At 33.6% G+C, this 11852-nt stretch overlaps 2 protein-coding genes across 2 annotated transcripts; one reads left to right on the forward strand and one right to left on the reverse strand.

Annotated features, from left to right (window-relative positions):
• Positions 478-6516, forward strand: LOC105165238 (potassium transporter 5). The gene is made up of 8 exons (XM_011084185.2): positions 478-707; positions 795-1029; positions 2260-2508; positions 2992-3042; positions 4159-4419; positions 4911-5078; positions 5155-5409; positions 5491-6516. Exons 1-8 carry the CDS (start codon positions 537-539, stop codon positions 6447-6449), a joined length of 2349 nt encoding a protein of 782 aa, XP_011082487.1. The 5' UTR covers positions 478-536; the 3' UTR covers positions 6450-6516.
• On the reverse strand, positions 8723-9596 carry LOC105165348 (nuclear transcription factor Y subunit B-5-like). The gene has a single exon (XM_011084329.2). The coding sequence runs from the start codon at positions 9540-9542 to the stop codon at positions 8961-8963; it is 582 nt and encodes a 193-aa protein (XP_011082631.1). The 5' UTR covers positions 9543-9596; the 3' UTR covers positions 8723-8960.

Consider the following 11852-nt stretch of genomic DNA (forward strand, 5'->3'; position numbering starts at 1 on the left):
TGGAATCACGGTGTTAAGTCAATTTACCTACCCTGTCTTATTCTCACTCCAAAGAGAAATTAAAAAAGATAAACATAATTACCAGAAATTAAATTCCGTCACGATATTGATAAAAAATAAAATAAATTACAATAAACTTCTCTAACATTTATCTTAATTACAAGTATCTTTCATCATTTGAAAAATTATAAATATCTTCTTAAAATTACAAACACCGTAAAAAATATCTCCAACAGTAATTTGTCATAAAGAATTTTTGTTAGATTATTTGTAATTAAAAGAAACTTGGAAGAAGTAGGACGTAATTTACCTTAAAAAAAAATGGTAATCATGATGTGATCATCAAGTTGGAAAAAGAGTAAAGTTGAGGGGCCTAAAACATAATCGTGTGGGGCCAACACATACACAATGGATCCACACGTGATCCCCTCCCTCTCTATATATCTCCTCATGCTTCCTCGTAATTTCCTCACAATCTCCCTCCCGACTCCTCCCCTTCCCCACCTACATACATACACACTCTCTTCTCTCCAAAAATGGCTACTGAACGGGAAGAATCCACTGCGGAAGTCGTAATAAGCCAAGAAGAAAACCCTCATCTCATCAAACACAAGACACTCTCTTGGAAGAAGCTCAGACGCTATGACTCACTGGACATTGAGTCCGGCAACCTCCGCCACCCCCACCACGGCGCCGCCGCCTCCAAGGTCTGTAAAATCAAACGCTTTTCGCTCATGAATATATATATATAGAATATATATTATTAATGGTGATTTAATTTGATCGATGATCAGGGTGGTGATGGGCGGTACTGGGGATTGGTGCTGCAACTGGCGTTCCAGAGCATCGGCGTGGTGTACGGGGACATCGGAACGTCGCCGTTGTACGTGTATTCGAGCACTTTTGGTAGTGAAATCAAACACAACGATGATGTTCTTGGAGTTCTGTCGCTCATCTTTTACACCATAACCATAATACCTTTGATCAAGTACGTCTTCATCGTTCTACGCGCCAACGACAACGGTGATGGTAATTCATCCTATTTTTCTTTTCCCCTAATTAATAATTAACATAATTAATTACACTTCTATGATTTTTAATTACTTCATTCATCATCGTCATGTGCACCCATCAATTCTTGATTTTCAAGATGTAATCAGATCATTTCAAATAAATTAAAGATTATTATAATTGGGACATGTATAGTCCCAAAAATTGCAATTTTTTTTTGATGATTTTTGGTTCTATTCATATTAAAATTTATAATTTGGCATGATATTAATTTAAATATGAAAATTTTAAATGAATAAATTATCCCTTTATGGAAGAAAAAAAAAAAACAATTTACCGTCTGAACATGCATCTCAATTTTGACTTATTTACTTTCTGGCCAGGGGTTATTAATTAATCTCCTCGTATTAATAATTACGCTTTACTAATCTACATGAAGACGTGGCCTATACTTTCTGGTCTTATCAAGTGGAAAATACCTAAATTATTTGATTTTAGTTTTTTAAAAACACTCATACTTATTTATGTATATATATATATGTATGGACAAAATAAGAAAACGTCAGACTAGAAAAATGTGTTACCTTGATGAAGACAAGTTTACATGTAATGCACTTTGGTCATATAGATTTTTTTAAAAATATTATTGGTAAAAATACTATGGTTTTTTAATTACTTATTTTAAAGATCGTGTTTTGGATGCTCTTAGAACTTGAGATTAAATTTTCTATTCTGAATTCTATTCATGTGTCACGTGTATAAAAATGATGTAATGTATTTTGTTTGAGAAAAAAAATTTATACACATAATATATATATATATATATATATTAAATACCACATAATTTAAAAGTAAAAAATCCAATTCGTTGTCAATATGTAAAGATCGAATACACTATTTCTTAATACGTCAAATTATGCTATTTCTTTCTTCTTCTTTTTTTTCCTCTGGCTAATCGAATAATTTTTTCGTATGTGTTTTTGCTTGAAAAAAGTACAAGCGAACCTTTTAATATTGGATGTGATATTGCAAACAAGCAAATTATTCCCTATGAAAATAAAAATAAAAATGACCTCATTGATTTCTTAAACATGCAGCAATTGGTCCCCTATATTTTTAAAATGAGACAATTTACGATCCTAAATAAAGTGGTAAAATTGTCTCATTTAAAAAGAATAGGGGATAAATTGTATTAAATTCATTTTTGTTTGGGTCGAATTTATAATATACATGAAATGAAATTATCAGGAGGGACATTTGCTTTGTATTCATTAATATGCCGATACGCAAAAGTGGGGCTGATTCCGAGTGAAGAAGTAGAAGATGGGGATGTCTCCACGTTCAAATTAGAATTGCCTAATAAGCGCATGCAAAGAGCTTTGAAAGTGAAGTCCACCTTAGAGAACAGCAATTTCGCAAAGGTGTTTCTGTTGTTCGCCACCATGCTTGGGACTTCCATGGTCATTGGAGACGGCGTCCTCACTCCTTGTATTTCAGGTTTTTACTTATTTATTTATTTTTTTTTATACTAGCCGGATTCTTTGTATAATTTAATACATTTCAATTTAGAAATTGATGTACGTTTAAATAAAATGAGGATACAACAAACTAAAAAATAGACGTACGTACTCCCATATTAATTTGTGGGACTTTCATCATAGTTTTATCGATCGAGTTAGACCGAATTGCCAATTCAACACTAATTCAGGATTAAATATTTTTTATTTTTTCATCTAATTTAATAATTTCATTTTATTTTTGAATAAATTACAAAAAATTTTCCTTCATTGTTTGAGAAAAGTACAAAAATACCCCCTATGATGTGCTGTTACAAGGGATATTTGTAATTCTTTAAGTAATAAGAAATACTTATAATTATGACAAATTTCAAAAGAGCTCCTTGTAATTTATCTTCATTTATTTTGCTAGGTTTCAGTTTTCAACTATCTTTCATTAATATGATTCAATGTTTTCCAACAGTATTATCCGCGGTAGGTGGAATCAAGGAGGCTACATCTGCCATGACAGAAGGTATGCTTCTTGTTAAATCACAGCCGTAAACTACCATCATAAATATGATTATCCTCAACGTCCATCTGTATTTTGCAGAATCACCACCGTTTGATTGTGGTGTATGGTAACAATTTAATTTATTATTCCAGATAATTAAATATTTAATTCTAGTTTAACTAGTCAAGTACGGACAAAATGTTTGAAACCTGGGTAGGCAACATTTGAAAAAACTACCCCTAGGCCCTAGCTACCTCTCTAACTATTCTGGAATATTCCTCCTCCTTGCAAGAATGAAGATTCTATTTGTATAAAATATTTACATCTCCCACATGTTTATGAAGTTGTCAGCCCATCTAATTTGTTTCTTCATTTATTATTTTCTTTCTTGCTTTCGTGTAATTTCAGTTTCATCCCTCACGTTTGAGTTAATATCAGTTTGACCCTCAAAGTCTCCAATGTTAGAACGAATCGAAACATTGTTTGCTTTTTACCAATGATGTCTTAGCGGTTGAGGTTAAGGCTAAACTTCTATAGGTTATAGGTTCTAGTCTCACCGGTCATTTGAGTATTTGTCTCACTTTATGAGTGGTTTATCTAACTTTATGGGCAAAATTACATTTTTGGTCCTATAAGTTTAGGTAGTTAGCACTTTCAATCCTGTAACTTACTCTATTTACACATTTAGTTTTTCGTTGAAGAATTTAGTCCAAAATATCTAATATTGAATCATTTTTTAACAAATTTAATCATGTAGTGAAAACTTAGGTCCCATTAACACAATAATAGATTTAATTTTTTTGTCCTGTAACTATAAGTCATTACAACGAAAAATTGTCAACAAGAGACTATTTGCCAAAAAGTGACCAAATGTGAGATGTTCATGACTAAATTCATAAAAAAAGGGACTAAATATGTAAATGAGTAAGTTATAGGACCAAAAATGATAACGACCTAAAGTTATATGACTAAATATGTAATTTTGTCAACTTTAAATGAATTATCATAATTTGTTTACAGTCATGTTGATGTACTGGTTGAATTGATGTAATACTCAAAAAAAAAAAAAAAAAAAGAAATTGCACTTTTCCTATTTACTAATATTACTTTCTTTATTTTGTAATTTTTGTGAAACAGATAGAATAGTTTGGACATCAATTGCCATCCTAGTATGCCTGTTCATGGTCCAAAGATTTGGAACTGACAAAGTCGGCTATAGCTTTGCTCCCATAATCTGTGTTTGGTTCTCACTCATTGCTGGAATTGGCGTTCACAATTTCATCAAATATGATCCTTCTGTTATCAAAGCTATAAACCCCAAGTACATCGTTGATTACTTCAGAAGGAACAAGGATCAAGCTTGGATTTCCCTTGGTGGTGTTGTTCTTGCTATAACAGGTGATCCAAACATGTCCTTGTATATACACACTCTCTTTCTGCATGTAAATTGAACCAATTATGATCCTTTCCGCGTTGTTCTGATCTACGGTAGTGATCAAATTCGAGGCCATTAAAAGTTTACTGTACAAAAAAGGAAAAAATTGCAGTTTTAGTCCGAAGTACTGGGGAATGGCAATTTTTAATCTTTTACTAATTCATTTTGAAAAATTGTTCTGAAAACTTCACACATTGACGACAAAAATGGCTGAAAAGATGTATCTGATTAAACTAATCACGTGCACATTTTCGGCCATTTTTGCAAATTCAAGCTATTTTGTCCTCAATGTGCGAATTTTTCAAAATTACAAGACAAAATTATTAAAATGTATTCGTACACTACTAAAATTGCCACTCGGATTAAAATTATGATTCTTCTTAGAAAACAAAAACGTGGGGTGGGGTGGGGTGCGATTCATATATACTAACAAAGTCATGTTGAAATATTGCAGGAACTGAAGCATTATTTGCTGATGTTGGTCACTTCTCAGTGAGATCCATACAAATAAGTATGTGCAGTGTGACTTATCCAGCACTCATTCTAGCGTACACTGGACAAGCCTCTTTTCTTCGCAAGAACAATCACTTAGTCTCCGACACCTTCTATAAGTCCATTCCAGGTAGTGATTTATTCACTGAACATATAGTCTCATCAGTTTCTGAGATTGACGCTAATGTCTTAAAGTGACGACGCAGATCCCTTGTATTGGCCGATGTTTATCGTTGCGGTCTTGGCATCAATCATAGCAAGTCAGGCTATGATCTCAGGAACTTTCTCCATAATCCAACAATCGCTTTCACTGGGATGTTTCCCCCGTGTTAAAATCGTGCACACGTCTACCAAGTACCAAGGCCAAGTTTACGTTCCTGAGATCAATTACCTTCTGATGTTGGCTTGTGTCTTTGTCACTCTTGGATTCAGGACCACCACAAAAATCGGCAATGCCTATGGTAATAAGTTTCCACTTTTTCTTGTAGGATTTTAGTATTAATCATGAGTTCTTGGTAATAAATAGGATCAAACATTTGCAGGGATTGCTGTGGTGTTTGTGATGACCCTAACATCGGCGTTTCTGGTTCTGATCATGATCATGATCTGGAAGACTCACATACTGCTTATAATCGCGTATGCTTTGATCATCGGTACAATCGAGCTAGTTTACTTGAGTTCAGTTCTTTACAAGTTTGATCAAGGGGGGTATCTACCGCTCGCATTTGCCCTGGTCCTAATGACCATCATGTACGTATGGAACCACGTTTATAGGAAGAAATACTACTTTGAACTCGACCACAAGATCTCACCCGAAAAAGTTAAGGAAATCGTGAAAGACATGAGTACTTCTCAAAGGTTGCCTGGACTTGCAATCTTCTATTCAGAGCTAGTACATGGAATCCCGCCTATTTTCGAGCACTATGTAGCCAACATACCGGCCCTTCACTCGGTCTTAGTTTTTGTGTCGTTCAAGTCCTTGCCAATAAGCAAAGTACCAATGGACGAGCGGTTTCTTTTTCGAAGGGTACAACCTAAGGACATCCATGTGTATCGATGTATTGTACGTTACGGATACAAGGACGACAGAAACGAGCAGGAGCCATTTGAGAAATTGTTGGTTGAAAAGTTGAAGGAGTTCATTAGGGAGGACTACTTCATGGGCTTAGCCATGATTCGCAATAGCATAGATTTTGTAGGCAACGAGGAAGTAGAATTGGGTGAGGATGAGGTGCAGGGTGAGAATAAGGATGATGAAATTGCAAAGAAGGAAGAGGAAATGGAGAGGGATATGGCGGATTTGGACAAGGCGTGGCGGTCTGGGGTAGTGCACCTGGTGGGGGAGCATGAAGTGGTGGCCGGAAAAGGAGCCAACATTGGGAAGAGGGTGTTGATAGACTACGCATATAATTTCTTGAAGAAGAACTTGAGGCAAAGCAACAAGGTGTTTGATATTCCTCACAAGAGAATGCTTAAAGTGGGAATGACGTATGAACTTTAGAGTGGTTGTAATTAATTTTGGAATAATCCTGTAATTCATTTCTATATATTTTTTATCTGAAAATGTAGTTTATACAAAAATATATATGAATAAAAATTATTGTTACTTTTAGGTTTTTGTTTTAATATTTATATATATACATACACTATTTTTATTTTTATTTTTATTTTTTGAAGAGAAAAACCATTCATTCGTTCTCACAATACTTAGAGGTAACAATGTTGAAGGCTGATGAGGGAAGATCATCCACACCCTCCATCATACCTACTGCAGATTTTGCCAAACAATGGGCAACAGAACATAAATGAACTGACATGAGACAAAGAGATTCACCAAACTCTGAATATCAAAAACCACATTACCAATGTATGAGAGGTCCTTTTCAACTGGCCGGAGTTTACCGATCAACACTGCACAATGCCCTTCAATAATAATTGACTTCCATCCACTGAAACCCCATCTAAGAGAGCCCCAACAAAATTGAGTTTAATGCTTCCCGAGGGAGGGTCAACCCAAGACCTGCGGCCTGGATGGGCATGCCTCATGAATTTGTTTTTATTATTTGGAGGGTCACCCATTCCAACGATATATTATTTTAAAAACTATGTAACTTGAAGATCGTGGCAAAAATCATTGCAAGAAATTTAACTAAATTGCAACAACTTCTTTCTGATGTAATACTCGTTGCAAATCATTCGCAACGAATATAATTTGAATATATGTTCCAAACCGTGCCACGGATATCGACTGTTGCACTGTTGCACAAACCTGCTGCAACTTTACAACGGATGTGATCGTGGCAACGTTTTCCACGAGTCGCAAGAAAAGTGGGCCACCCAAATGCCTGTTGCACAATTTTATTATTATTTTGCCACGGAATTTGTCAAGAAAATCTAAATTTTTGTAATTCAGTGTCAACATCCTTGACAAATTTGGTAAAAAATTCGTTGTTATAGTACTATTTATATAGTCTCTACAAGGGAATAAAGAAGTAAGATGATTGTGATTCGAACAAGTGAAGTTGAAAACGTCGTCATTCATATGTGAGCAAAAAAAATAAAATAAAAAATAAGAACATTGGAAAAATGAAACTATAACAACCCGCCTCAACATTTATAATTTAGTAATAATATATATTTGTATGTGAAACAACTCTCCTCGGCATGTTACATGAATGTGTCTAATTTTATTACATCTATTAATCTGTCATACGTTAGGCAGGCAGTTATCCATTCGAAACTATAAAGGGAAACAGGATATCAGCTGTGTATTTTGTTTTTTTTTTTTCAATTCTATAAAAAGTAAGGATTGGTATAAATGTTGAAGTAGCCAACAAATTGAATGTATAACTTTTCCATCTTATAAACCAAATAATTCAATTGACGAGTCATCCAAACTTGTGGGGAGGATAAATCCAGCATTTTTGGAGCAACAAAAACAGTACATGGTCCCCCTTGTGGTATCTAGGGTTACACCAAGGAGACAAACCATCACCACACCTTAATTACTACATGCACAGTGGCTACATAACTACATATGTTGACGTGTTTGGGTTACATGTGCGTTGTCAGCTCAAAAAATTATGTCCACAAGTATTTTTATAATTTGATGTGGTGTATGCAGGACAATCAAGCAACAGAACTACGTTTCGAATTTCGTGAATCTTATATTTAACTAACAATTGATACTGTAGACAATTTCTTGAAAAATATTGAATAATTAGGTTTCTTAGTGTATAATTATAATATTATTTAATCCAAGAAGAAAGATAAGAAAGAAGGGCTAGCTTGACACACACATATATATATATATTGTTAAAGAATTTTTCCCTATTGTTTAGAGCGTCTATGTCGTGAAACAATTTTTGTTAATCAAGAAAGAAGAAAAAAGACAAATAGATGTAAAAGAGTAGCTGAATGAATAAGACACGTACCATCACTAAAATAATGGCTTTTTGAGACGGAATTTTGCAACAAAAATTATGAAAAATTCAACGCAAGACAAATACTCCGACAAACGTTACGACGGTCAAAGGAGCGTCGGAACAGTACCTATCAGAAAAGATTTGCAGCTTATAACAAAATTTGGGAGGAAATTTCATGGAGCATGACATGCAGGAGAGAGAGGGCTAACACCATTATATGTATATAGTCTCATCATGAGGAAACTGAAATCGAAATAATCTTGGGTCCCTTAATTGCTCCTTAGAACAAATCAGTCTGCTCACTAATTGCGGATAATAAGCTTCAAAGCCACTTGAAAAACTCAACAAATTAACCACAAAAATTAAAGTTCAATAATTAGCAAACAGAGCAGCAAATTATAGGTTCGTGCAACAGAAAATCCCCACTAGTTCATCTCCTTAATTTCACCCTCAAAACAAACAAAAAAATCAGAGTAAAATTTAACCAAGATTTCAAAAAAAGCAAGACAAAAAGGAAGAAGGAAATCACTGTAATTAAAGTAGCTTACACTGTTGAAGGTTAATTTGAACTTTGGCCAAAACCCTAATTAAATTGTTCTCTTTTCCATTAGGTTATTGTAGCTGAAAGGAGGTGGAGAAACTCCCTGCACCCTGAGGGCCACCGGGGCAGCCCTACCGTTGGATGAATCGTCGATCCTGATCTCCTCATGGCCTGAATAATGAGCCCTATTCTGATTGACCCTCTCTCCTTCAGCTTCCCTGTACTTGCTCAAATACCTCTTGAGAGACTGAGCATACTCATCAAACCCCAAACTCCCCAAAGCCCAGCAGATATCGTCTCCGTTGACGGTCTTCCTCTTCTCCTTGTGGCATTTATCAGATGCTTCGCCGGTCACAAAGCTGATGAACTCCGACACACATTCTTGCATGGTTTCTTTAGCTTCTTTGGAGATCTTGGCGTTGGGGGGGAGGATCTGCTTCATGATTCGGCCAACGTTGGCGATGGGGAGCAGACGATCCTGCTCCTTTATCAGCCCACCTTGATGATCATGATCATGATCATGATAGTCCTCTTGATCTCCTCCGGTTCGTGAGGAAGGAGCAGCATAAGAGTATGTGAACCCTGCACCATGAATGTCTGAAACTTTAGGGCCTATATTATTAAACATATTAATATGATCTATCTATAAAGAGAAACCTAAGATCCTCTAAGACACAGACACGTCGCCCACTTCCCACCCTCGCTTGCTTTATATAGACAAGCTTCCAAACATGGGCAACTCTGTTCTGAATTGCTTAACATGACTGAGAATATAATGATGTAATAAACAATTATATGTATTTAATATGCAAGTATTAGGTTATGCGAGAAATATATAACATCTTATATATTAGGGAAAATGGAAGCAACCTCCTTATAATATCGTAAATAAGCAAATTTCATTTTTATGGAAAAAAAATAGTGATTTATCTCCCTATATTTTTTAAAATACAACAATTTACCTCCTATGATTTTTAATATAAAGCAATTTACCTCTATATATAAGGAAATAAATTACTTCATTTTAAAAAGTAAGGGGGTAATTTGATATTTTTTTTCATAAGGGGGTAAGGTGCTCATTTTCAATATCATAGGGAGGTAAATAACTATTCACTCTCTCTATATATATTACTAGCTCCAAGAATTTGTCATGTATATATATATATATATATATATGATTTTCTAGATTTAGTCATGTAACTTTAAAATTTTATCAATTTTCCTTTTTTTTTGGTCAATTTGGCCCAAAAAAATTACATGTCACTTGCATATGACCCAATTGCAATTTTAATTCTGTAATTTAGAAAGCCTCGACAATTTTAGTTCTGTAACTTAGACGAGTTGACTTTTTTTTATCCTGCATGAGTTGATTTATAGAACAATTGCAATTTGAATTGAGTCAATGCAAGTCACATGTGATAAAATTGCCAAAATTATAAAGTCATAAAAATTAATTTATACATGCATCATCAAAAATATCATTCCCTCTAAATTACACGACTAAAATTATAATTTTTCGATTTACAAATTGATTTAAAATCTATCCATCAAATGAAACATAAAATCTGTCTCAAACAATAGATTAATTAAAGATTCGAAGCTATCTTCCTAACTAATGTTTTTCCTTTGAATTCCTGCAAGATCCTTCTCCCAACACACACACATGCTCGGTCGTATATATCCCGGATTAATTTATTATTCTTATCTCTTGCAGAATATCTCCAAATAATTTTTTTCTCCAATAATTAGTTCTATCCCAAAAATACGCAATGTACAATATTCATTGTTAAAATAATAATATTAAATGATTGTCTTTTTTCTTAATTTAAACATTTAGATGAAATAGTCATTTAACATAACATTATAATAAAAAATAAGAAGTTTATGTTTAAATTTTATTGCCACCCATTTATTAAAATAAAAAATAAGTTACTCGCGTGTAGAATTTGGACCTAAGGGAGGCGTACGTGTTCAAATAATAAAATTAATTTATGATTCTCATATCCAACGTTTAAGCTCCTGTATTAAATAATTCGCTTCTCTAATAACTTAAACTTATAGACGAAGAGGTCCTTGATTATACGTGTAGTTAAAATAATAATATTAAATATGTCTTCTCTTTATCTGAAGAGGACGTTTAATATAAATATGCATGTAAATTAAGATAATAATATTAAATAATTCTCTTTTCTAAATGATTTTTCATATCTAACAGCTCTTGTTTGGTTGGGGTGGGAAATGAGTATATAAGAAAAGTAAGTAAAAAGGGATGTATAAGAAAAAAAATAGGCGTTTTGTTACGGGGATTAGACGGATTAGGGGAAGTAAAATTGAATGTATATGAAACCTCTTTGGAGTCCAATTTTATTTCTGTCCAAAATTAGGAGGAAGAGTGAATATATAAACAAGAAAAATACAAAAAAGTACATAATTTTTCTTCATATTTATTTCTCTTTGCAGCTAATAACACCGGTACATAATCTTTGAGAAAGATAATTATATAAAACCTATTCCTATTCTTGTTTGATGAATATTTTTATTAATAAGCTTTAAAATTTTAGTAAATTAAAATTATTTTAGTACTGTATTAACTATTTATTTTCTAGTACAAAATGAAGAGAAATGGCTAACTGGTAAAATTTCAAAAAATAGAATTTTCTTCTCAATTCATTTTTTGGTAGCGAACAAGAGAATATATTTAAAATTTACTCGCATCCCAATCATACAAAATAATTTAAATAAATTAATATTCTTTCTCCCCCGCCCCTCACCATTTCACTTCCCCTTTCCCTTTCTTTCACGGAACCAAACGATTAAACTTTTAAATGAGGTGTCCGATCAACATTCATGCTATATATAATTAATTGCTCTCATCCTTTTCTCAACTTATATCGAAATAAAAATTCATTATTGAAATACAAATTCTTTCTCCCCAAAA

This window comes from Sesamum indicum, linkage group LG6 (genome assembly GCF_000512975.1).
Source record: "Sesamum indicum cultivar Zhongzhi No. 13 linkage group LG6, S_indicum_v1.0, whole genome shotgun sequence".
Classification (NCBI taxonomy): domain Eukaryota; kingdom Viridiplantae; phylum Streptophyta; class Magnoliopsida; order Lamiales; family Pedaliaceae; genus Sesamum; species Sesamum indicum.

Excerpts from the sequence above, each read along its gene's own strand:
- LOC105165238 (XM_011084185.2), top strand. The coding sequence starts at position 537 with ATGGCTACTGAACGGGAAGAATCCACTGCGGAAGTCGTAATAAGCCAA. Across the intron at positions 2,509-2,991 it reads CCTCACTCCTTGTATTTCAG|TATTATCCGCGGTAGGTGGA; the intron begins GTTTTTACTTAT and ends GTTTTCCAACAG. Across the intron at positions 4,420-4,910 it reads TGTTGTTCTTGCTATAACAG|GAACTGAAGCATTATTTGCT; the intron begins GTGATCCAAACA and ends GAAATATTGCAG.
- LOC105165348 (XM_011084329.2), bottom strand. The coding sequence starts at position 9,542 with ATGTTTAATAATATAGGCCCTAAAGTTTCAGACATTCATGGTGCAGGG.